Raw genomic sequence first — 25,294 nt, forward strand, 5'->3', positions numbered from 1 at the left:
CCCCCTTCCCCAAGCAACATGTCACCAGGATGTTTGCACATTTCCTGTTGTCTCTCTGTCACCCTCGCCCTCTACGACCTGAGGTCCTGCCCTCAGCCTAAGGCAAAGGTCCCCAGAGGTGTTAATCCTTCGCCCGTGATGCCCCCAGACCCAGGGCCTTACCCCCAACACTCACCTGAGGCCTGAAACCCAAGCAGGCCTAGGGAAAGAAAGGCTTTACAGTGTTCCCATGGATACCAGCACCAAAAGGGGAGGGGCTGTTTGTTACCAGCAGCTTCCAGGGAGACCCCAGACCAGGACCCTGAGTGAGTCCTGGACCCACCTCCAGATCCTGCCTGAAGGAGAAGTGGTAAGAGGCTGGGTTGTTGGCCAGTGAACCTCAGGAGGCCCAGGGAACCACAGAGCGACCAGCCAGGCCTGCCGTGGCCACACAGTCCACCACCCCCAGCCTGACTGCCTGACTGTGGCACTTGGTGGGTATCGGGGGCATTGCTGCCCTGTATGTGGGGGCTTACTGAACTCTAACCGGCAGTGAGGCCCTCCTGAGTGTTTCCCACAGCTTCTTTGTCCTCAGAGGCTGATGCCCACCTACCTGACCCCCAAGCAAGAAGCCCCCCCTGCCCCCGTCCATCTCTACCACCTGGGTCACCTCAGGGAGCCCCGGGGACCCTCTCATAACCACGATAACTGTTCCCTCTGCCCCACACCAAAAATGAAGCACCAGATCTGACACACAAACTGATGCTCTCCAGCCTTCACCCCGACCCCTTTCTAGCTTTTTCTTTCTTTTCTTTTCTCTTTTCTTTTCTTTTTTCTTTCTTTCTTTCTTTCTTTCTTTCTTTCTTTCTTTCTTTCTTTCTTTTATTCATTCATTCACTCATTCATTCAGACTCTCAACTTCGCGTTTTTGTAGGACTTCCTGTGCCGTGGAACATACAGGCTGGCAGGAGGACCCCCGTGGCAGAAACAGGGCTCTGAATGCCTGGTCCACAGACAGCATTGAGGCTGTGAGGCACCCTGGCTGCCGAGCTGGCTTGGGTCCTACCAGGCCGGAGTGTGCCCGCGGGCGTCCACAACTCGAGAGGGCACCGAGCTCCACTGGGGGCAGGCAGGGGTGGGGGAAAAGAGCCCAGGGTCTATGTCTTGCTTTGTCCCCAGCAACCTGAAGGCGGCCTTCTCCCCTCACCAGGATTGCCAACCTGGCTGCAGTGGCCCGCCAGCTCCACCTCCCTCCCGCGGGGGCTCACGGTTCCCCGACCCCTGTGCGTCCCGACGACGCGCCCTAAGGGAGCAAGGTCGGTGGGGCCCTGGCCTTGGGGACCCCGCTGCCCCTCTCGGCGCAGAAGCTGCAGGGTCCCAGGCCGGCGCTCCCTCTCTAGGCAAAAGACTCATCAGACTGGGAGGTTTCTGAGGAGGTCGGCCCGGGAGCGGAGCCAGACACCTGTCCCACGCGCCGCCCGGGGGCCAGGGACGCGCTTCCGCGTAGTTTGCGGTCCTCAGGCGTGCGTGGACCAGGCTCGGCCCGCCCCTCCGCGCTGCCGAGCTCCGCCCACACCTGGGCGCCGCTGAGGGCGGGGCGGGCGGGGAGCCAATGGGAGGGGCGGGGCTCAGAGAGGTAGCCAATGGGCGTGGGCGCGGGGCGGACGAGGCGATGGTGGGAACCAATGGGGGCGCTCGGGGCGGGGCGCTCGGGCTGCGGGCCAATGGAGCTGCGGGCCGGGGCTCGCCCGCCGCGCTGGAGGCGGCAGGTTGCGGCGGCGAAGGCGCCGGCCGCCGGGAAGCAGCCAGTTCGAGCCTAGGGCCGGGAGGCCGGCGAGCGCCCAGGTGAGAAGCGCAGGGCCCCAGATCCTCCCGAGTGCGGGGCACGGCCCTGGGCGGCAACTCCGACGGAGGGGCGCGGGCTGGGCGGCCGTGGGGGGCCCCGCAGCACCTGCAACGGCCCCCGCCGCACAGACGGCAAGCGCGGCGGCTGTGGGGAGCGGGAAGGGGGCTGCCCGCTCCGGCAGGGACCGCCCAGGCGCGGTTCCGTGCCTCCGGAGGGCCGAGGTCTGCGTCTCGGGCGAGGGGGCGTTCCCATGGCAGAGGGAAGCCGTGTTTTCGTGAGGGCGCCCTTGGGTGCCTGAGGACGGCGTCCCGTGGGAGGGGCAGTGCCCTTCGAGCCAGGTGACTGGGGAGGCAGGAAGTCCTGGATCTGGTTAATGATTCGCCTCGTTCCGGGATTGGGGTGAGGCGAGAGGAGGCTGGGCAGTGGAGGAGCCTCAAAGTGCCCCTTGAGGGCGGACTGGTTCCCCCTGCCGGGGGTGGGGGGGGGTGGGTCTCCACTACTCCCACCCCAAGAATGTATGGCCTAAGGGTGGGGCTGGGCACAGGAGAGCGGGGCTGACGTCAGGGGGGACAGTAACCCTGAGCCAGTTCTGGGGGAAGAGAGGAGAGCCAGGCTGGGCCTGACTCTGTGGCCTTCATCGTCCGTGCAGGACAGGGATGCTCTCAGGGCTAGCAGCCATGGAGCTGAAGGTGTGGGTGGATGGCATACAGCGCGTGGTCTGTGGGGTCTCAGAGCAGACCACCTGTCAGGAAGTGGTCATCGCGCTGGCCCAAGCAATAGGTGAGTCCTTTCCGGCACAGATGGCCCAGCAGGTGCACCTGAGACTGGGCCTGCTCCTATGGCCCCTTTCCCCCAAGGAGGGTGGGGCTGGTTGCTGATCCCTGTTGCTCTCCCTCAACTTCTCAAGCCAGGTAGATGGAGGGTGGGGGGGAATCTAGGCTGACCCCTCGCCTCCTACCCCACTTCTCAAGCCAGGTGGATGGAGGGTGGAGGGAATCTAGGCTGACCCCTCTCCTCCTACCCCAGGCCAGACGGGCCGCTTTGTGCTCGTGCAGCGTCTCAGGGAGAAGGAACGGCAGCTGCTGCCCCAGGAGTGTCCAGTGGGTGCCCAGGCCACCTGTGGACAGTTTGCCAGTGATGTCCAGTTTGTCCTGAGGCGGACAGGGCCCAGCCTCGCAGGAAGGCCCTCCTCAGACAGCTGCCCACCTCCTGAACGCTGCCCAGTCCGGGCCAGCCTCCCCCCGAAGCCACGGCCAGCCCTGGGCCACGAGCCCCGCAAAGCACTGACCTTCAGCCTTGGGTGCCCTGGGCTGGCCCCCATCCCTGCGCTGCCCGAGCCTGTGGCCCCCGTAGCACCAATGCCAGGCTCCTGTGCAGACCTGCAGGGCCTGGAGCGAAGGGTGCGGAGGAACGCACTGGAGCTGGGTCAGGAGGCCTTCTGGGAGCAGGAGCTCAGGCGGGAGCAGGTGCGGGAGCGTGAGGGGCAGGCACGCCTGCAAGCCCTGAGCGCCGCCACTGCCGAGCACGCCGCCCGGCTGCAGGCCCTGGATGCCCAGGCCCGTGCCCTGGAGGCTGAACTCCATCTGGCCTCAGAGGCCCCTGGGCCCCCCTCACCCACGGCATCTGCCACCGAACGCCTGCGCCAGGACCTGGCCGTCCAGGAGCGGCAGAGCGCGGAGGTGCAGGGCAGCCTGGCCCTGGTCAGCAGGGCTCTGGAGGCTGCCGAGCGTGCCCTGCAGGTAAGCCCCCCTGGGCCCCGAGCGCCTGCTGACGTCCCCAGCATGGGCAGCTTGGGGGGTGGGTGTCAGGGTGTGACCAGGGGGAGCACGAGTCCGTGGAGCCCTGCGGCCATCTCCTGAGGGTGCCCTGTGCCCCAGGCCCAGGCCCAGGAACTAGAGGAGCTGAACCGGGAGCTCCGCCAGTGTAACCTGCAGCAGTTCATCCAGCAGACGGGGGCTGCGCCGCCACCACCTCCGCAGCCAGATGGGGGCCCCCCTGGCACACAGGTCAGCGCCGTTCTGGAGGGAGGTTGGGTGGCAGGGGAGGCCTGGCCCAGTCCTAAGCTGATCTGCTCTCCCCATAGGATCTTCTGCCTCTGGCCAGAGAAGAGCCTTTCACCAGAACCTCCCACGGTCCTGCTCTAGTGTCCAGCCTGAGCCCAGAGAGTATGTCTGTCCCCCCCATTCTGGGTGGGTCAGGGTTCTCCTGTGGCCTCCTCAGTCCCTCAGCCTGTGTCCTCCCCACAGTTGTCCCCATGAGGCAGAACTCCTGGAGGTAGCAGCTCTTGCCCCAGAATGGACATCCACTGCCAGCCCAGCCCTGGGCTCCCATGACATGAGCGTGGGCAGCCAAGGCGGGGCCCGACTTGGACAACAGCAGCATCAGGGGTCCCAGAGGGTTTATTGCCCATGTAGTGGGAAGGCCTGATGCCCTGGGCCTGAGACAGAATGCCTCAGAGCCCAGGGGGTTCTGCTCTGGGGGGCAGCGGGAGGCTGAGGGTGCTTGCCCTAGTCCTTGCCAAGTCTGCCGGCCCCTTGGAGAAGGAGGGGGCACGACCGGCTTAGAATTCGCTAGGCCCCAAAGGCCACGGCTCCTTGTAGGGGATGGGAGATGATATGTGGACACTGCTCAACTCTGGGTGTGTGCTTGCATGTGGGAAGTGTCCTTCATCACACGTGTGCACACACACACACAGGTATGCTGCCTCCCCTACCCTGACCCTAAAGCCTCAATAAACTGCCCCAAATGGCTCGACTGTGTCCCAAGGTTGCACTGGACAGCGTCTGTGGGGCCTGAAACCGAGACTGGCTGGGGTCACTGGGCAGTATCCCCAAGCTACCCGGGGCTGGCCGCAACTGGGGCTCTTGAGCAGGGCGTCTCCCTGGGGCCAGCGGTCAGCTGGGCCTAAAGCCTGGGGGCATTTGTGGGGCCTCGCCTTTCAGGCTGCTCTGCCCGCCCTCCCCCAGGGGCTCTCCTTGGCAGCGCAAGCCTGGGGTTGAAAGTTGGACAGTACGGGGCTTGCAGCAGCCTCAGCCCCGGCCCGGGTTCCTGTGTTGACCTCTCGTCTGCCTGGTTCCCCTCTTCTGGCCTAACCCTCAGCAGGAGCAGGAACTGCCACCCCATCTGGGGTGGCTCCTGGACATGGGGACTTAAGGACATGCCAGACCTGCCTGTCAAGTTTACTGAGAGCTTGTGGGGGCAGCTCCCCAGACTCCTGATCGGCCAGGACCAAGGAAGCGGCAGCCCTGCCCAGAGGAGCTTTGTAGGCCCCATGAGGGTGTGGCTGCCCAGCCTTCCCGAGGGCCCCCCTGCTTCCCAGCTGGATGTGAAGCCTCAGCTGTGTGCCTGCGGCCTCCAAATTAGGGCAGAGTGACGTCCAGGCCACAGTCCTGGTCCTGGTCCTGCAGTCGCACCTCTGAGCACAGTGGCTGAGACTGGAGCTCTTTGTGGTGGTCAGAACCCAGGTGCTCAGTGCAGCCACAGGCGGGGGGAACAGGAGAGGGGGGCATCCTAGATGATGGGGGTCTTTGTGCTGAGTTTGGGGGTTGGCAACTGTGGGACAGACTCAGCCTTCTGGAGTGGCCCCTGAGCTGGGCCTGGTGTTCCCCACTTCCTTTGGGGCCAACCACGGGGGACATGAAGTCCTGAGTACAAGGAGCAAGGAAGCCACCAAGAGGCAATGCCACCTTGAGGGCACAGCTTGGGGTGGGGGTGGGGGGGCAACTAGGACTGGGCACTTCCTGCCCAAGGTGGAACAGGACAGGGAGCGAATGGCCAGGCCAGGCAGCAGCAGGGGGCTCCTCACTCTAGAGCCCCCAGCCCTAACCCAGCTCCCACCTGAGCTCACTGCCCACCTCACAGCAGCCCATTGCAGACAGGGCTAAGCAAACAGGCACGTGGGATATAGTCTGGAATGCAAATGCTGACTGTGCTGTGTCCTGGGTGAGAGGGCTGGGGCCACGGGCAATCAGCACCAGGCTCCAGGGGTCTGCTCTCCCCGCCCGCAGCCCTACCTGTGTGCAGAAGGGCTAGGTGTGCCCCAGGAGGCTTGTCCTGAGCCCCAACACAGGGTCATCTCTCAAGCTGAGTGCACTGGCCAGCAGAGGGCAAAGCCAGGTGCCATCTGGAGACGAGGCCGCGCCCTCCCAGGGTTATCTGCTCTCCCACCAACCAAAGGGACGTAGGCCTGGTGCTCACAGAGCTCACCCCACCCCTCCGCCAGGCTCCTGCATCTGTTTTCAGGGAACGCCTGTTCAGAAGCCGTTTCCAGGGACCTGTCCCCGGTGTGCTGCTGGTTGAGGAAGCTGATGAGCCCTCTTTTGAACCTTGGAGGGGTCCTCAGGTAGCACCTGTGCTCTAGGGTGGGGAAAGGGACAGAACCTTTTTCCTCTAGGTGTTCCAGGAGGACAAAATCCCACATCCCCAAGAAGTTGCCAGAAGTGCTTCAAATCACTAAGCAAACCTTGGAGTTGCTGAAGTTTACTTTTGAGCTTTAAACTGTACTTTGAAAACAATGATGTGAGTTATGTTGAGGTAAGAAGAGGCCCAGCTCCCACACACACAAACACACACATCAGTCCATGGCAGGGCAGGTCCAGGCCAGGCCAGCTCCCCAGGCAAGCCTGGTATGAGTACGCAGGCAGCCATCATCACGAGTCTCTGGAGGGCCAGGCCGTGTTGGGGGCTGGCACTGGAGCCCCTCCTGACCTCAGGGTTCTTGCTCCCCCCCCAGTGCAAAAGTGGCCTTTTGGGTTGGCTGAGAACACCGGGGCTCACTGAAGGGTCACCCACAGCAAGCCATTGCCCTGTGGCAGCCAATCAGCTCCACTGGTTCCCAACCCCAAGGCTATGCACGCCTCCCTGTCACCTGCAGAACGTGGCCCTACTAAACCTGCCGGGTGTGACACTCGGTACACCACAGTGACCTTTAGGACAGGGTCCCTCCAAAAGTGAGCCCAATTCCATGCCAGTCCTCAACTAATCCCGCCTCTCCCTCAGGCTGTTCTGGCAATCACAGACCCAGTTCCAGCTGTCAACCCCCACTGTCTGGGAGAGGACACCAGGCCTGCGGGAAGTGTCCTGGCACCTGCACGCCAGCAGACTGCTCTGGGCATGCCCCACGACCAGCAGGTTTTCACAGTGGACTGAGAACCCACGGCAGAGAAAGCAGGCCTGGAAGATGGGCTGGGGGCTCTGCCAGGTACCCCAACCTCTGGGAGGGGCATGTTGCTGGTCACCACAAGCAGGTCCTCCGCATCCCAACTCTTTTAGCGGCCTTGTTTAAGAGGCAGAAATGCACAGAAAAGCCAAATCTGGCACCATCTTCCTTAAGAAAGTTCCCAGAGGTGGCCCTCAAGAGGCCAGTAGTAGGGGCTCCGGTCCTGAGTGCCAAAGGTCTGACCACAACACCCGTTGCCTGCCCAAGGCTGCCCTCAGCTTGGCAACGTTCAGAAGACCGTCCCGGTAACTCTGCACATCCTGGCACCTGAAACACACAAGGAAAAGAAAGTTCCCTCCTAGGGCGCATCTGGCCCACCTGAGCCCCCTCATACGGAGGGCAGGGAAGTCCCAAGATGTTTCCCCTTTCCTCCCACCCCCCTGCTGAGCGCAGATACGCAGACCTGGTCCACAGGGGCGCCCTGGCCTCTGCTCGCCTTGGTGCTCACCCTCCCACCTGGTGTGGCTGTCCCCTGCCCGACAGAGCAGGGTCACAGAGGGGCCGGGGCGGTCGCGCTGCCCAGGGACAGATCAGCCGCTGTCACACGCACAGTGGGTCCGGAGCAGCGCAGTGTGCGGTGGGCAGTGGCTGCCCTGCGCCTGGAGGGACCGCCGGGTGGACGGAGGGGGGCGTCCCCCACCCCCGACCCCCCTTCTCCTCCAACTTGTGCGTCCTTGTCCCACCGCACCAGCCCGTCCCGAGCCCGCCGCCCGCCAGTCTGGGACCCCTCGCGCGTCACCTGCAACCCCGACGCAGGACCGTCGCCAGCTCTCTGCCCGAATTCGGCGGCCGCCGCTGGGCCCCGACTCCCCCTCCCGCCCCGCGCGGGGCGCCCGGCCCGCGCCCCGCGCCGGCCCGTATGCAAATATGAGGGTCTCGCAGCCAATGGCCCGCCGGGCAGGTCCCGCCCTACTGCGCCGCAGCCAGTGGGCGCGAGGTGTGGGCGGGACGCCACGCCCACCGCCGCGCGGCCCCTCGCGGGCGCGGCCGGCGCGTTCCTTTCCGCACGTCGGCCTCGGGGCGGGGCCGCCACCTGCCGGGCGGGGCCTGCGGGCGCCGCGCTGCTGCCGTGCGGGGCGGCTCCCCCGCCGGCCGGGGCGGGTGGTACGGCCCGAGGCGCTCCCCCGCCCTCGCGGTGGGCCGGCTGCTCCCGGGAACGCGCGGGGCCCCGGCGCACGTAGCCCGGCCGCGCCCTCGGGACGCACGTGGGGCTCGCGCTGCCCAAGGCCACTGCGGAGCGCTCTGGCTGGCGGGTGGGGGGCTCCGGGTCCCTCCGGCGGGACCCGTCGCCTTGGAAGGCTCGGAGTCTGAGTCCGGAGGGGACACAGAGCGGTGCGCAGGGCCATCGGTGGCCGTGCCCGTCCTGTTTGGGCTTTGAGAAAGTATAAATCATGAGAATGGACTGTTTAAGATCTGAAGTTACTGACTCCTGGGTGGTGCCCCAAGGTGGCCCTGGTCCCCTTCCCTTCATACTCAGCTCCATGCCTCCATGGCCAGGGGATCCCTGCGGCGGAATCACGGGCCATCTGGATCCCTGATGGGGTAGAGAGATGCTTGGTCCCTTTTTGTTCCTGACACCGCAGTCCTCCAAAGTAAGCCAGAGGGGGCCACTTTCCCTCACCTCACTCCAATCAGTCTATGTCTCCCGCACCTGCCTCACACCCAGGCCCTCCCTCCCTGGAGGACTCCACTCACCTGGCTCCAGGCAGCTTCAGAGGAACTCTTTTCTCTTCGGTGCCATTCTGGTCCTTCACCCAGGGGCTGTGCCCCCTCAGCCTCAGCCATCGTGGTCCCCTGGTGGCTCTCCTGTGGCCCTCCTGCCCTCTAACTCACCACCTGTTCTTAGTTCCTTTTTCCATATCCCACATGTGCCTGGGCTGGAGCCCATCACCTGTCACAAAACCTGGACGTCCGAACTGCACACTTCCCATCATCAGATCACTTCATTTCTTCCTTCAAAACCACTGCCAGGTGTGCCTGGGTGGCTCAGTTGGTTGAGCATCTGGCTCAGGTCATGATCTTGTGATTTGTGGGATCAAGCCCCACATCGGGCTCTGTGCTGACAGCGCAGAGCCTGCTTGGGATTCTCTCTCTCTCTCTCTCTCTCTCTCTGCCCCTACTCCACTCGTTCTCTCTCTCAACATAAATAAATAAATAAATAAATAAGCCTTAAAAAAAAATTGCCTGATTGGCTAAGTGCTGAGGCGCCAGGAAGGCATCTGCCCTGCCTGGGACATCAGGAGCCTGAAGCCTGGGAATAGAAATTCAAGTGCAGGATGCTGTGGGTGTGGGTGGGGAAAGAATACAGAGGAGCAAGGAGCTGGCTCAGCTCTATCAGGGGTCAGAAGTGGAAGGACAGCAAAGTCTGGATCATGTAGTCTTGAAGGAACCCCTAGGAATCTGCAGGATCATTGAGGAGGCCCACACCTTCAGGACAGGGCAGAGGTTTGAAGGAAAGAAGTCTGGGACTCAGGGACAGGGAAAAGCCAGAAGTCAGGGTGACTCTGAGTTCCTGTCTTGCCCTTATTGGTACGACCCCTAGCTGTGCCCTCCAGTCCTACTGCTTCCAAATGCAACTCTTATCACTCTGTGTAGTGGCTTGAATAGTGTCCCCACAAGAAGATGTCTGTATCCTAATGCCTAGACACTGTGAATGTTACCTTATTGAGAAAAAGGGTCTGTGCAGCTGTAATTGAGCTAAAGCTCTTGCGATAAAAATCATTCTGGGGCGCCTGGGTGGCTCAGTCTGTTAAACGTCCGACTTCGGCTCAGGTCATGATCTCGTGGTTTGTGAGTTCGAGCCCTGTGTCAGGCTCTGTGCTGACAGCTCAGAGCCTGGAGCCTGCTTCCGATTCTGTGTCTCACTCTCTCTGCCCCCCCCCCCCCGCCCTTGCTCACACTCTGTCTTAAAAAAAAAATTTTGTTTTAATTAAAAAAAATGACGATGATGATTGTTTAATAAATTCCTTAAAAAAAAATCCTGGTTTACCTGGGTAGGCCCTAAATCCAATGGCAAATGGACTTATGAGATAGATGAGAGGAGAGATACAGATACACAGGAAGGAAAGCCATGTAAAGACAGAGGCAGAGTTGGGGTGATGTAGCCCGGCCACGCCCTCGGGACACACGTGCGGGCCTGTACTGCCGAAGGCCACTGCGGAGCACTCTGGCTGGTGGGTGGGGGCTCCGGGTCCCCATGGCGGGACCCGTCACCTTGGAAGGCTCGGAGTCTGAGTCCAGAAGGGACACAGAGCGGTGCGCAGGGCCATCGGTGGCCGTGCCCGTCCTGTTTGGGCTTTGGCTACAAGCCAAGCCCGGAGCACCAAAACCCGGAAAAAGCAGAAAGGATTCCCCCTACAGATTTCCAAGGGAGTGCAGCTGCCTCAGAATTTGGACTCGTGATTTCCAGGACTGTGAGAGAATAAACTGCTGGTTAAGCTACCCAGTCTGTGATCACTGCTTAGGGTAGGACCAGGACACTAACACACCCACCTTCCCAAGTCTCCTCTGGTGCTGTGTTTGTGTGTAGGCCTGATGGCAGGGGAGAGGGCTGGCCTGGGCTGGACACAGCCAAGGTGGCTCCCAGCCCAGCTCCACCCTTCTGGCACAAGGCAGAAGTGTCCATTTCATGTATGTTCCTGCTTGTGCTTTGGATTGGGAAGGCAGGGTGCAAGCAAGGGCTTCAGAGTGCAAATCTAGAGGGGCATGTGGGCAGGGTGCACATGTGTGTCCTTGCTTGGAACTAGCATGTGAGAGGTGGCAGGTGGGTGGCTAGTCATTGTGCACTGTAGTGATAGTACTGATGGGGGTACAGTAGGTGTACCTACTGTGGGGGGGCATCAGTAGGTGGGAGATATAGGTATGTATGTGCCTATGCTCTCAAGAGATACCACCTATATTCAGTTTGGGCCCAGACCAATGGCTCTGGGCACTTTCCTGAGAGCACGTGTCACATGTGAGCACAGGTTGACATGACTAGGTAGGCTGTGCTCTGCCCAGGGATGCCTGCTGAGTAAGCCTTTTTCCCATTGTGGGTGCATATGTTTATTATGACAAATGTTCAGCAGCCCCTGGGGAACATCTGCACATAAAGGTAGGAAGGACTGTCGCCTCTCCAAAAGGGCTCCAAGTTGGCTATAAGCTGCTGCTTCAACTCTTTCTAGGAGGGTCAGCAGGGTGCCCCTACCATTTGGTAACCTCTACTGGGTAGCGTCTTTATATCCAATGGTTTTTAGCAGGCAGGCATGTGTATGTAGAAGGGCCAGCACATGCCAAGCTCCAAGCTGAGAAGGAGGGGGCGGGGAAGGTGCCTGATGCAGGGTAGTTGCGATGCTGGACCCCGCCTGAAGTGCTATCCCAATACTCATCCATCCAGCTCTCAACCTCCCTGTTTTACAGCCAAGGACACTGAGGCACAGAGAGGTTGAGAAGCTCTCCGAAGGTTACATGACTGATACACTGGGAGCCCAAGTGCCCAGGTTCAGGCACCTGGCCTGGGGGACACCCCAGAGGCACTATGCTGTAGCAGCCACCCCTCCAGACCCCGACCCGATGGCCAACAGAGAGGAATCACTCCAGAGTCCCCCACCATCCATTCTTCCTTTCTGCAAAGTCATTTACAGGGTTTGTAAACTAGCCCTTGCTTCTCCAGTTGTAAACATAAAAACAACCCTCCCTTGACTGGCTCCCTCTTGGCCACCCCTGCTCTTCCTTCCTTTTGCAGTGGAACCACTTGCAAGAGTTGCCGCTGCTGCCCTGGTGACGGGTCCCATTCTCTTTAGACTCCCTGCGGCCCTCTCCCCCTCCAACGCTGCTGTCCTCAGGGTCACAGGGCCCCCACCTCACTCACCCAGGCCCCTGCTTGATGGGCCTTCCTTTTCCTTCCCTGGCTTCCAGAAGCTCCCTGCTCCTGGGTTTACTTCGCACATCCCCCAACACACCGCCTTTCTTCAGAACCTACCAGGAACTTCTTGCTTCCCGCACCTGCGCTGCCCCCACACGAGCCCGAGCCATGGTGGTCCCTGAACTGCGGTCACCGAAGTGGCCTCCTGACCGGTTCCCTTGGGTCTGGCGTCGCCGCCCCGCGGAGCCCGTAAGCCAGCACACGTCATCCTGCCCTAAATGCTCCCCCTGGGCCCCTAGCGCCTCTGGCCACTCCCCGCACTGGGCCCAGCCATCCCAGCCTCCTTCCCGAGGTCCGGCGGCTTCTCGGTGCTCTCCCCACAGCGGCCCAGCTCGGCCCCTTTGAGGTCTAACCTCACCACTTAACACTGGCTAGTCCTCCCAGGCTCCTGAGCCCCGGATCCTACCCTGCTTTATCTTTCCTCCTAGCACGAGTCAGCTTCTCCCACACCACACGGTGTAGTGATTTACAGTGCTCGTGGTTTCCTGTGTCCGGGCCGGACGCGACGCGGGGCTGCGGTCTCCTCCGGCTGTGGCCAGCACCCGGAGGAGCCCGCGCACGTAGGACTCCGTCAGGGTTCGGTCGGGACAGCAGGCGCCCGGGGCTGGGGGCGTGGCCAGCAGCGGGGAGGGCCGGGCCGCCGCGTGGGGGCGTGGCCACAGGCATGGGGGCGTGGCCACAGGCGTGGGGCGGGGCTATATCTCAGGGGCGGGGTCTCAGGTGTGCCGGACCGCCGCTTCCATTCGCCCTGGGCCGCGGGCGGGGGCTTGGGCCGTACCAGCTCCCGGCGGGGGAGGGCGGCCAGGAACAGCCTACCGTCGGAGGCCCAGACACCACAAGTTCCTCCAGACACTGGTCTTCCTTGGCGGAGGTCCAGCATTGAACAGTGTTTCCAAAGTCTCGGGGCCCTCGGCTGCGGCGAGCGGCGCCATCCGCCACCTCAGGCTCTTCTTCCCCTCCCTTGTCCCAGTGGTTCCCGCCAACGGGCGGGGCGGGGCGGGAGAGCCCCGGAAGCCGGCTCCGTGCACTTCCGGGTCGGGGAGCGCGCGGCGGCGGTGGCGGCGGCGGCGGCCTAGTCGAGGGTGTCGCTCGGGCGGCGGCGGTGAGCGCCCGGGCGCAGCCGGAGGGGCACGAGGTTCTCGGGTACGTGCGGGGCCCGCGGCGGTCCCGGGGTCCCTGCCGCGACCCGGCCGCGTGGGCCGTCCTCGAACGCCGCGCGCTTTGTCTGAGGCCTGCCCCGCGGTGCGAGGCCTGCGCCGCGCTGGCCCCGGGCGGGCGGCGGGGAGCTCGGCGCGGGCGGGCGGGCGCGGGGCAGGGAGGCCTCGCGCCGAGCCTGGGCGGCTCCTCGGCCTGCGGGCGGGTTTCCGGGTGGCCCGCCTCAGGTCTCCAGTCGCGGGGAGCGCACCCCGCCCCGTCCGGCGCACCCCCCCCTCCCCCCCGCCAACTCCGCGTTATCGCTCTCCCCTCTGAGCGAGGTGTGACCCTTTGCCAACTCGTTTCCAGCTCCCGGTCGTCACTGCTTTCTTCGGCAGCCCGAGTGGTTCGCGGGATGATTTCCTGTTAACTCTCGTAGTCTTCACAACAAACCCCGGGAGTAGGGGTCGTCCTTCCTCTTCTACAAGTGAGCCGAGCTGAGCCCCGGAGAGGTTAAGTAACTTGCCAACGGGGCGCACAGCTGCTGAGCGCGCAGCCAGAGCGCCGAGTTAACGCAGCCCGGGACCCTGGGGCGGTGCTCTCTTTAGTGGCGCTCATGTTACCCCGTTGTCAGTTCAGGAGACTGCATACCGTTCTGGCGTCTGCCTGGCGCGCCGCCTTCTAGCCAGTGGTCATACGGGTAGAACGTGAGGCTGAGGTGAGGTTTGACTTGGCACTTAGCACACCCTCCTTGTCCCAGGACCACCCGCAGGCTTCGTGTTTATGGGAGAACGTGGAGTCCGAATAACAGTAGCTGCCGTCTTCCAGTGCATTCTCTGCACCCGGCCAAGTGGCAAGGCTCTGACGGGGCAAGCTTGGCTTTAGTCCTCTCTGCAGCCCCCCAGCACGGACCCTCCGTGGCCATCTCAGCCCTGCAAAGACCTCAGGGGGCTCTAGCTTTTTCACTTCCGTTGCAGTCTGCAGTTCCAAGGTCTCCTGTCCTCTGTGGCAGACGGCGAATGGAGAATGACAGCCCTGGCCCGGTGTGCACTGTTGGACCTGGCAGCCTTGCCCAGGGCCTGGCGACGGGCACTCTTGCTTCCGGTCTCGGCATAGGTGCCAGTTACCACTGAAGCTCTTGCTGCCTTAGTGACGGTTGGAATTGTAGGTGCTTTGGGTTCCTGCATTTGAAAAGAGAGAGAGAGAGATTTTTTCTGGCTCACTTATTCCCCCTGGATGCCCTGAGTCTAGAGTTTGAGCAGGGGAACCCCAGAGCACCACCAGCACTGCCGAGGGCGGCCAGCAGCCGGGAGGGGGCCGTGGGCCTTCCTGCCAGACAGCCTCCCGGCCTGTTATCTGGAACACAGGGGCAGAGGTAGGGACGGTGCATCTGGGCAGGTATGTCTGGGCTGGGGCTGCTGGTGGGCCATTAGGTCCTAAGCTGGGGTCCCCATGAACGAAGAGTTCTGATTGCAGTTCTGACAGGGAAAGGGCTGTAGGGATCTCTAGTTGTGGTCTCTGCCTTGGTATTTGCACAGGTGTTTGCTCTGGAACGTAATTTCAGAGGCCACCTGGGTTTTTTTTCCCCCAGTGTCCTAACTGTCGCGTGACGGAACGGGAAGGGACGATGTTCAGCCTCCTAATCGACCCTTTCCCTGCCCAGCAGTGGTGGAGGAGTACAAGGCCATGGGACTGAACCCCACAGGGGCAGGGACTCAGGGATTCGACCCCATTCCTGGGCTGGCATTTCTGGCAAGTCCCCGGGTACCAAACCCCATTATGGCCTTGTTGGCCTCTTCAGGCAGCCCTCGGAGGCAGGCCTCGCCACTGCCCGTTCTAGGTGGACCTGGGTCGCAGTGCACCAGAGAAGCTAGGGGTTGTTTTTCCTTTTGAGCTGGTGCTTGTGTGACACGTCATCAGGGTAAGGATTTGCACCCAGAAAACTGCCCTCAGGTGTGCTGTGTTGTGTCTTCGGTGGCCTCAGGGGTTACATTTTCTGGTGTCTAAGGGTTCACTGGAAGGTCTATGTGCGATGGTACAGGCGACCCTTGAACAACACAGGGATTGGGGTACCCATCCCCATGCAGTCCAACTGCCACATACAACTTTTGACTCTGAAAACTTTATTGTCAATAGTCTGCTGTTGACTGGAAGCCTTACCGATGACAGAAACCGCTGGGTGACACGTGTTTTGTGTATGTCACAGGTCATGTTCTTATAAAGTAAGTTAGAGAAAAAAATGCTGCCAAGGAAATCCTAAGGAAGGAGAGCACATCTGTAGTATGGTACTTATCCAAAACAGTGTCACGTGTAAATGGCCCGGTGTACTTCAAACCCGTGTGGTTTGAGGGTGAGCTGTATTTACCCCTCTTGTGGGGCAAGAAAGTGTGCTGCACACAGCAGGGGCGGGGTAGGTACTGGAGCAGCTGTCCCAGGATGACTCTGTGGAATCCACGTGTGGGAACGCTCACGACAGTGGCCAGAGCGTTCTAGGCCCTCTTCCCTGAGCCCTGAAGCCATTGTGCCCACAGAAGTGTCATTCTCCTGGAAGGTCTGTGGCATGTCGTGCCCCATAGTCTGTGTGCCTCTAGCAGGAGTCACGGCCGGGACTTGTAGGACAGGCTGGGTCCCTGCTGTGTTGCTGAGTCACCAAGCACTGAGGGTGCAGACCAGACCCTTTGTTGAGTGGGACTGTGGCCATTTTCTTTCCGTTTTTTTTTTTCTTTTAATTTTTTTCTTAACGTTTATTTGTTTTTGAGAGACCGAGACAGCAACAGAGCACAAGCAGAGGAGGGGCAGAGAGAGAGGGAGACACAGAATCCGAAGCAGGCTCCAGGCTTCGAGCTGTCAGCACACAGCCGGACGCGGGGCTCGAACTCACAAACCCTGAGATCATGACCTGAGCCGAAGTCGGACACTCAACCGACTAAGTATGGCTCATTTTCTTAACCTTAGAGCACTAAGTACGAGAAAGGTGGTAGCTTTAGGGGGTTAATAACTCCACAAAACCATCTCTTAGTGCATTATTTTCAGGTGGAAGCAATATAAGGCAGTTGACAGTTTCATCACGTCAACATGCCCTCACTGTTTTAGGAAATGTCATCCTAGAATCTGGGGCTTTGTTTGAAAAAATTTTTTTTGAGTTTATTTATTTTTGAGAGAGAGAGAGCATGAACAGAGGAGGAGCAGAGGGAGAGGGAGACACAGAATCCTAAGCAGGCTGCAGGCTGTCAGCACAGAGCCCGACACAGGTCTTGAACTCACAAACCACGAGATCACGACCTGAGCCAAAGTCGAATGCTTAACCGATTGAGCCACCCCGGCGCCCCTAGGATCTGGGGCTTTGTTAGGGAAGCTAGGTAGGCACTCTGGAATCTGAACCTGACCTTAGCCCCACCAGGAGATTGTTCTCTGGGAGCACCTGTACAAAGGTGGTGGTGAGCGCCCCTCTCCTGGGTGCCATGGTGCGTGTGAAGCTCTTGGCGGGTGGCCCATGGCCCGTGGGAGAGAAGCCTGCACGTGGGATCCGCAAACGAGAACCTTGCCTGGCGCTCGGGCATGCTGGCCTAACCCAGCTTCCTGCTTTGCCCCTCTGCCTTCTGGTCTTTTGTGCAACCCCTTTCCTCTGACCGTGGAGAGTGGACTTGGCCCGAAGCACACTGTGCACGGAGAGGGTTTTCTTCATTACGTCTTAGTTAAGTGTGTCCTCCAAGAGTCATCTGGGAAACGAGGTGAGCGTGTTGTTGAGAAAGGAGCCCTTATTTGGGCTCCAAAGTTGGAGGCCTGGTGAAGGAGGCGGATTGTGTCTTCTGCGTTTGCAAGGTCGTTTGTCTACGTCTTCTGTGTCATCTTTGCAGCGGTCTTGCAGAGTAGGCAGGGCAGGTGTCCCCACTTGGAGATCAAGAGCCCGAGAGCAAGTGGCCATGGTGGCTGAGTGGTGGAGCCCGACCTCCGCACTCCGTGCTGCTCTTGGGCGGTTGCGTCTCGCCAGTGCCCTGTGGATGCTCTCGGGGTGAGGTCAGAGCAGCCCCGGCTGACCCGCAGCCTCCCAGCGGTGGTCTGGTGAGCCGAGGTTGGGCTGGCCAGCTGTGGCTGAGAGTGACATGGCAGGGGATGCAGGGAGGGGGTTTTGTTAGTCACCTAGGCCCTTCTGGCACCTCCCACCCCCCTGCATCAAAAACCCCGCTTTGCCTCAGCTTGTGATAAGCCATTTCATTCGTGCCCGGTGTCGGGATTCTTCAGGAGTGTTAAGGTGTCGTGGGTGCCTGACTGAAGAAAAATGTTGCCAGACTGAGCTAAATTAGGTCCGTTATAAATTGAGATTTGACTTTGAACATCACTCTGTAGATGGGAATCGTTACCTTTTTTTATACGTATGCACAGCTTTGTGGTTAGAATTGCTTTGTTTTTTGGTTTGAGAGAACCTTAAGCAGAACCTTCATGCCGGTCGTCCCACCACCCTGGGATCATGACCCGAGCAGAAATTGAAATCAAGGGTGGGACGCCCAGCCCACTGAGCCCCACCACGCGCCCCTAGAGTTGTTGTGTTTGTTCTATATCTCACGGCTTGGCCTCGTGTCTTACAGATGAACACGTGTCACTGGAGTGACTGTTGGGCTTGCAGATGGGGGGAGTGTGGCATCCTGGGACAGTTAGGAATTACCTGACTCTGGTTAATTTCAGAGCCAAACGCCAATGTCTAGCGATGGATGACGACAGCCTGGACGAGCTTGTGGACCGAAGCCCAGGGCCAGATGGACGCTCGCGACTCAACCCTGCTGTCCTGGCCAGCAGCGCCGGTGAGCAGGTCCCCGGCTTCTCCCACGGAGGTGGGCCAGCGGGTGTTGGAGCTGGCCTTGGTGGCTTGCACGTGTCCAGGTTGTTGGCTCTGGGAAAAGCTGGAGTTCCCTTTGGAGGGTTGTTTACTCGTGTTAATTTCAACTCTCAGTCTTTGTTAAAAAGTTACTCTGTGCTTTTAAGTTGGTTAGTGATACATTTTATTTGTGTCGGGGACAGATGCTAGTGGGGAAGAATGTGCTTTCCCTGCATCTGTCCCCTTCCAGCCCACCTTCCCCAGCCTCACCTGGGCAGCTACGCTTTGGTTGGTGCCTGGAGCGCCTCTGTGCAGCTCTGAGCCAGCCCTGGCCTTTTGCTGCCTTGATTGTGTGACACTTCCCCTGGGCTTGTGTCTTCATCTCTTTCGCCTTAGAAGACAGCGGTGACGGCAGCAGTGGCAGCTCTGAGGAGGACACGGGCAGTGAGCGCAGCTACAGCACCGATGGAGAGGACGATGGAGAGGACGAGGAGGGCGGTCTGGAGGACCAATCCGGTGAGAGCGCTGGCGTCCGAATGGCTTCCTGGTATTTCCTCTTGCGGGGGCAGGGACAGCAGTTCACCCAGCGTTGTTACTGGAGCCCGCTGAGGGCCGTAGAAATTACGAAGAGGCTCCTCGGCCGCTCGTCGGGCCTGGCAGTCCCCTAAGGCGAGCCCTCGCTTTGGTTGTCATCCTCTGTGTCAAGAGTTCAGTTTGACGACACAGCCTCACAGGCCTCTTCCCCGGTGACGGCAGGAGACTCAAATGTCTAAGAGGGCGGAGCATCACGAAGTGGGGTCTTTCCAGGACGAGCACACGGGGTGCACTTGGTGGCCCCAGCTCCCACACCCGCAGGTACAGGGCAGGGTTAGCTTAGCTGAGGTTCGCTGTGGCCCGGGGCCACCTGGCCAGGACTCTCAACAGGTCAGTGGCGTCGTCTATGGTTTGTTCTCGTTCTGACCAGAGCCCGAGAGAGCTGGCAAACGCAGGAGATGACTTCATTGAGGAATTCACGGCGCGGGTTTCCTGGTTGGCATTTGTGCCCTTCAGCTGCTGCGCAGGGAACGTTGCTTCAGGCGACTCTGGTTAGGCTGACAGCGCCTCCTTCACTGTCCCTTCTAGCTGCCCTGGCTGTGCATGGCCTGCAAGGGCCCCAGGCCGGACTACCCTGTCCAAGACCAGCTGTGATCACCTTCCTCTGAGGGAGGGCACGTGTGGCCCTCTGCTGACAGGGTGCTGGACTTTGGAAGTTTGGCTCATGGCTGCTTTCCTTCTGGCATAGTCATTAAGTCAGGAGAGGCATGGTCTTAAAGCAAATACCATGATCTGTGTATTTGACTCTGGCTCCCGTGGTTATCAGTGTTAGAATGTTCCAGAAAGGGAACCTTTCATGTTTGCGACAGTGCTCATGAGGGACCAGGACTGAAGTGGCATGAGCCAGGGTGAGTTTGCAACTTTGTGTGTGTTGGTGACCTATTCTTCCAGAGTTAGGTTTTTTTTTTTTTAAATGTTTGTTTATTTTTGAGACAGAGAGAGACAGAGCATGAACGGGGGAGGGTCAGAGAGACAGGGAGACACAGAATCTGAAGCAGGCTCCAGGCTCTGAGCTGTCAGCCCAGAGCCTGACGCGGGGCTCGAACTCACAAACCATGAGATCATGACCTGAGCTGAAGTCGGATGCTTAACCGACTGAGCCACCCAGGCGCCCCCCAGAGTTAGATTTTTTAATAAGTTTTATTTATTTCCGAAGAGAGCAGAGCGCTAGTGGGGGAGGGGCAGAGAGAGGGCAGAGCCCAGACGCAGGACTCAAACACACAAACTGGGAGAGAGATCATGACCTGAGCTGAAATCAAGAGTGATACACTCAATCGACTGGGCCACCCAGGCGCCCCCAGAGTTAGGTGTTGAATCCTGGACACAGGGATGTGAGATCCTGCCCGAGTTTGCAGGTCACGACTACTGCTCTTCTGCATATCCCCCAAGATTGAGTTGGGGCGTCGGTCTCAGGCACAGACAGTCGGCGCTGGCAGGGCTGAAGCCAGAAGACATCCTCCCTCGAGCAAAGGTCTGAGGGCCTGTTGGATGCCAGAGAATCTGGGCAGGGCCCGAGGGAACGCAGGAGCCAGCTCGGCTGGGGTCCCTGCTGCTCCTGAGCTCACCACTTAGCAGCAGACACAGTGGCACAAAGCAGCAGTTCTAATAAGGGTAATACGTGTCAAGAGTGGGTGTGCAGGGGTGTCGTGGGAAGGGCGCTCTACGGCCCTGAAGAAGCAAGAGACTTCCAGAAAGACCCCGTCTAAGCTGTGATCTGAAGGACAGGAGAGAAGGAGATGCGGGGCCAGAGCCTGCAGGTGGCGAGGAGCCCCAGGAAGGGAGGCCGCGGGGCTCTGGGCGTGGCTGGCGGGCCTGGAAGCGTAATCGTGTGCCCTTCGGTCTTTGAAGCGAGAGAGGTGCCGTGTGGGAAGTGTGGTCAGACCTTGAGAAGGGAGTTTCCTACAAGGGCACTTCCTGCACCCCTTTAGGCCCGGCCCTTCCCAGGGGTGCTTTTTTACTTGTTGCTTTTCTTGCTCTAGTGTTTGTTCCTGAAAACCGCTTGACTGCTGTCTGCTGAGTTTCCAATTTAAGTATTATCTGCTTAAGTCTTACCATAAAACCTGAGGACTTAGGGCTCTGATCTATCTGCGTGTGGCCTCGCCCCCGCTCCGCAGGCTGCGCGCTCACGAGCGCCGCAGGGAGCTGTCGTGGACGAGGGAGTGTGAGTCGCGGTGGCCGGCTCCGGGCACGGCCCCGGGCCACTCCAGTCTCCTCCAGCGGGGACCATGCCCTTCTCCGGGACCCTGTGTTCCTCAGCACTCGGGTTTTCAGGCCCACTGCCCACTGCCAAGCCAGGCTGGCACCCTCATCTGCACTGTCCTCGGTTTGCCCCCCCGCCTGGTGGGGAGCACCTCCAGCAGCCCCTTAGAAAGGGTGGGCAGAGGTAGATGAGTCGGGGCCTCACGCATCTGCACGAGTGTCCACCCTCATCAGTGCTGGTCAGTGTCCCTCAGAGACTTCGGAGGCATTGCTCTGTGAGCCGAGGTGCTGCACAAGGCCCAGGTGGCCCTCAGGTGGACAGTTCTTTGCCTTTCGGAATTCAGTAGGAAGAGCCTGGTCACCTGGCTTCGACCTGCTTCTGCTTCCTTGAGCAAAGTCCCATGTTCACTCAGCTTTCTGCCTGGCCTTTTCCAAAATTCTGTACATGCCAATTTCATTAGTTTCTTTTCTTTTTTTTCCCTGGCGTGTAACGAATCGTCGCCAACCTGGCAGCTCAGGACAGGGCGCTCACTGTCTCCGTGTTTGCGGGGCCAGCTGTCCAGGTGTGGGTTGCTGGTCCTTCGCGCAGGTCTCACCAGCTGACATCAAGGGGTCACAGGGCCACGATTCCCGTCTGAGGCTCAGGGTCCTCCGCCGGGGTCACTGCTTGTTGGCAGGATCCGGATCCTTGCGGGGGTAGGGCTGAGGTCCTGACTGCTGGCCGGCTGCCAGCCGGAGACTGTCCTCACCGCCTAGAGGCCTCCCTTCGTCCGCATGGCACGTCATGTCAGCCGTGGGAGCACATCCCCCGACTTCTTTCTCTGCAACCATCTGGGGAGCATGGCTGTTAGAGGAGTCACCTGATTACTTTGAGCCCCCAGGGATTGTTCCCTCTGCCATGCAGAGGGAATTGAGTCACTTGCTGTGTCCACACTTCAGTGGATTGGATGGGGAGGAGCGCTGGGGCTCGTGAGGACCCTGCCTGCCACACCTCTGGTGCAAGGGAATTCGGGTCTCATTTTAGTGGAATTTGGGAGGGAGAGAAAACTAAATGCACGTGTCAACTGCTGTGCTGAACTCAAAGTGTCTCCTTTTCTCCTGGTCAAGTCCCAGCCTTAGAACTTCTCAGAAACTGATCAGAACTGTTGCGGCCAAATTGCCTAGTTAGGAATCTATGTTCCCTACATCCCCAAAGAAAGAAAAACGAGAGACCTATAAGGGAGGTGTCACTCGGAGACAGATGGCTTGTTAACATCATGTTTTGAGAAGGGTTTTGGGGTCACGTGGCGCCGTCTGGAGGCTGCTGTGCCGAGCAGGGCCACCGCAGGGAACCCAGTTGTCAGATGGGGGTGGCCCCTGGGACCTGCCCTGATCGTGAGGGTTCTGATTCTGCCTCCAGGTGGGGGCTAGAGGAGCTGGTATGGCCACTCAGCCAGTGTCACATCCCCTTAGTTTGGACACAGCTTCAGGGTGAGGTGCTCAGGGATGGTTACACTGGGCAGGGCTGCAGGAAAGGGATCTGTCCCTTGAGTGTGGGGTTTGGAAACACACTTTCCTGAGTGCAGTTGTGGGCTGCTTGCTTCCAGTGTCCCAGCTCACAAAGTTGTGCTCCCTTCTTTCTCAAGGTTCTGAAGATTCTGAAGAAGAAGGAAGAGAAGAAGGAGGCTTGGAAACGTTAGTGGCAGTGGCGGATACTCAGGGGACGTTGGAAGCCAATGGCGCATTTAATTCTGATGACGATTCCGAGAGCTGCCCGATTTGTCTCAACGCTTTCCGGGACCAGGCCCTGGGGACACCGGAGAACTGTGCCCATTATTTCTGCCTGGACTGTATTGTGGAATGGTCCAAGGTGAGCGAGGCTCTGAGGTTCTTCCTTCAGGATGGCCTCTCTCCGTTGACTTTTTGTTTTTATTAAGTTTATTTATGGGAGAGGAGCAGAGGGGGGGAGAGTGAGAGAGCCCCAGGCAGGCTCTGTGCTGTTCGCACAGCCCGCGAGCTATGAGATCGTGATCTGAGCCGACATCGAGAGTCAGGCTCAACCGACCGAGCCACCCGGGCACCCCCCTCTCTCCACTTGCAAGTGACCCTGTCAGTTGCTAGCCTTTTGCTGGCGCTTCTCTCTCCTCTCCAGTAGAAATTGGGGCCACAGGGTTGGGTCCTAGACCGGTCTTTGCTTTGTTGGTGTGCTTTTGGGGTTGCTGATAAAGCTCACTGTGGGGCATCGGATGAGGAGGATTATTTATGGGTTGGTATCCCTGGGGGACCTGTCCGCAGAAATCCTGAATGACCTGGGCGCAGTGTGTGGTCAGCAGAGTCAGCCTAGTATGCTGTAGTCTCACGAGGTGGGGTCATCTCAAAGAGGCAGAGAAAGCAAGCGATTCAGTTTGGCAGTGAGTCATAACCGGCAGTGAAGGGAGCCATCCTTGAAACAGTTGAAGGGAATTTACCAGAAAGACACGGTGTATTTCATGATGAGTTTTAGAAGCGGGAGCCCCCTTGAATTAAACTTCCTATCGTGAGACAGTTCAGAGAAGTAGCACGGTACAGGAGGAGCGGTGTGTGCCCCCCACCCCCACCTTCAAGAACTGTTAAGTCTGCTTGCCATGTTTTGTCTCACCCTCTCCCCCCTCCCCTGTAAGTTCACCAACGTGGACGCGGCGTGAGCGTGGCAGATCTCCATGCCACCACCTCACTCAGCGAGATTAACAGAAGCACCATAGCCTCTAACCCCAGCCCTGCTCCCCGTTTTCCCAGAGAGCTCAGAGCATCTCCAGCGGGAGTTTGTGTGACCCGTCCGCATGGCCACGCGGCTGCTGGCTCCCCGTGACGTCTGTCGATTGAGGGCTTCCCTGTCCTGATGCCACTGGTTCCTGCTCTGTGGTGCTGGATCCATAGCACACGTCAGATCAAGGTTTAGGTTTTTGTGGCAGGCAGAGCCTTGGAAATGGAGGAACACCACCAGGTGGTGGTTACCGCCTAGTCGACGTTGTACTGGAATAGCGCGAGGAGAAAACAAAGGTGTAGGTGTCACGTAGGAGAAGTTATTATTTGCAAATAGTGAGTTATCGATACAGATATCTTACCAAGGAGCTGCTGTAATGTGGAGTTCGGCAAGATTGCCAGACACAAGATTAATACAGATTAAAAGTTACGGTATACGTAGAAATAAGTCCGGAAAAGACACGTGAGACCTTTAGAGAGGTTTTCAAAGCCTTTGAGACTGACTAAAGAAAGCACTTTCTGGAAGGGAAATCCCACCTCAGAGAGATGGCAGTCACGTACAAGTTCATTGCCACCCTAACCAGAGCATCAGGGCCTAGCAGGGCCGTGAGATTCGTAGAGGAGAGAAAGCAAATGCCAAGAATTGGCAGTCCTTTTGAAAAAGGCAGTCGCGTGCCGGCTCTTAGGATCTGTACAACTCCGGTGAGTATACCGGGTTGGTCCGGGAATGGAGACCAGGCCCCGGGAGCGTGGCGGGGACTCGTAGGGACAACCACACACGGCAGACAGCAGGTAGCGTCTCACACTGCTGGGAGCGGGGCTCTCCAGGCATGTGGGAGAGATGGAGAGGAAGGGCGCCCGCTCACACCCCACACACAGCCCCTCCCCCCCCCCCCCCCCCCCCCCCCAGGATTGAAAGTTAGCAAGTGGTGCTCTGAAGCCTTCGTGGGAAAATGCGGGAACTGTCGGGACAGGGAAGGAGGCTTAGCGCAGTGTAGATCAGAGACCCGGGAGGATGGGAGCCCCTGGACCTCCCAGAGTGGAGGTGGTGTAACGTGTCCAGCCATGTGGCTCGTGCACCGTTGCCCTGTGAGCTGGCGAGAGGATGGGAGTCCGTCTGCGCAGACCCTGCTCGGGTGGGTGGGCGGCTTGTCTTTACCCACCGCGTGGGACACGGCACGGGAACCGGCGACCACCGGCGACCACCGGCGACCGTTCGGACGCACCTGCTGGTGAAGAGTGGGCGTGTGCAGCTGGAGTCCCGGTCCTGAGGGCAGGCATCTGGAGCCCCGGGGGACGGAGCAGGGGTGGGTGGGAGGGGCTGGAGGGCTTGGGTGCTGACCACACAGATGTCAATTTGTCCGGTTTCGAGTGCATGTTGTTGGGTATGCTCTGTACGATAGAGGTATTTTAAAACAAACTTCTACGTGTCCAAACCGTATTAGTAAAGAAGAAACATTTGTCACCTTTGATGGGCAGCCGGCCACACTATGTGAAGAAATACCAGCATTTACTAAGAAACAGATGTTGAGCAACCTCGTGCACGCGGAGAACCGCGGCCCAGGGGGTAGGGGACGCAGAAATGGCCAGTATCCTGGCTGGCCTGGCTGGAGGCCAGCCCAGGAAGGCCCCCATCCCGCTTTGTGCCTAGCATTTAGCACGTGCGTGCCATGCGTGCGCCTGTGTGCGCGTACGTGCGTGCATGTTATGTGTGCGCTCATGGCTAGCCTGCCTTCCCTCCTCCCCAGCAGGAGAGCAACCCTGCACGGTGGGGGTTTGTCTTTTGGCTTCGCTGCTGTGCTCCCAGCCACTCGGCACGGGGCACGTGGACCGTAGAAAGTAGATTTTCAGTGTAAGATGAAGTTCTTACTTCTAAGGGAATGTTCT

The 25,294-nt window shown here is 59.6% G+C and overlaps 2 protein-coding genes across 8 annotated transcripts in view; both read left to right on the plus strand.

Annotated features, from left to right (window-relative positions):
• Window positions 1–91: 91 nt before the first annotated feature.
• On the plus strand, window positions 92–4,653 carry RASSF7 (Ras association domain family member 7). Of its 2 annotated transcripts, none has more exons than XM_049652663.1 (6): window positions 92–473; window positions 914–1,824; window positions 2,475–2,605; window positions 2,852–3,564; window positions 3,703–3,831; window positions 3,909–4,653. In XM_049652663.1, the coding sequence occupies exons 2-6, from the start codon at window positions 1,592–1,594 to the stop codon at window positions 4,101–4,103; spliced, it is 1,401 nt and encodes a 466-aa protein (XP_049508620.1). In that variant the 5' UTR covers window positions 92–473; window positions 914–1,591; the 3' UTR covers window positions 4,104–4,653. The 2 variants fall into 2 exon arrangements, with proteins under 2 accessions (XP_049508620.1, XP_049508621.1); XM_049652664.1 differs by lacking the exon at window positions 92–473 and having other exon boundaries at window positions 508–1,824; window positions 3,909–3,990; window positions 4,072–4,651.
• Window positions 4,654–12,944: 8,291 nt separating this feature from the next.
• The window catches only part of PHRF1 (PHD and ring finger domains 1), a 30,515-nt gene continuing 18,165 nt past the window's right edge, over window positions 12,945–25,294 (plus strand). For 2 of the 6 annotated variants that reach the window (XM_049652665.1, XM_049652669.1), the window contains exons 1-4: window positions 12,945–13,089; window positions 17,764–17,879; window positions 18,290–18,409; window positions 22,312–22,535. In XM_049652665.1, coding sequence (XP_049508622.1) covers window positions 17,786–17,879; window positions 18,290–18,409; window positions 22,312–22,535 — 438 coding nt within the window. In that variant the 5' untranslated portion in view covers window positions 12,945–13,089; window positions 17,764–17,785. Of the gene's footprint in view, window positions 13,090–13,449; window positions 13,593–17,763; window positions 17,880–18,289; window positions 18,410–22,311; window positions 22,536–25,294 lie in introns of all 6 variants that reach the window. The other 4 variants (XM_049652670.1, XM_049652671.1, XM_049652667.1 and 1 more) reach the window with 3 other exon arrangements.

Source organism: Panthera uncia, assembly GCF_023721935.1.
Source record: "Panthera uncia isolate 11264 chromosome A3 unlocalized genomic scaffold, Puncia_PCG_1.0 HiC_scaffold_12, whole genome shotgun sequence".
Lineage (NCBI taxonomy): Eukaryota > Metazoa > Chordata > Mammalia > Carnivora > Felidae > Panthera > Panthera uncia.

Coding starts and splice junctions, on each gene's coding strand:
- RASSF7 (XM_049652663.1), top strand. CDS start 1,592: ATGGGAGGGGCGGGGCTCAGAGAGGTAGCCAATGGGCGTGGGCGCGGG. Junction 1,825..2,474: donor GGAGGCCGGCGAGCGCCCAG/GTGAGAAGCGCA, acceptor TCGTCCGTGCAG/GACAGGGATGCTCTCAGGGC. Junction 3,832..3,908: donor GGGGCCCCCCTGGCACACAG/GTCAGCGCCGTT, acceptor CTCTCCCCATAG/GATCTTCTGCCTCTGGCCAG.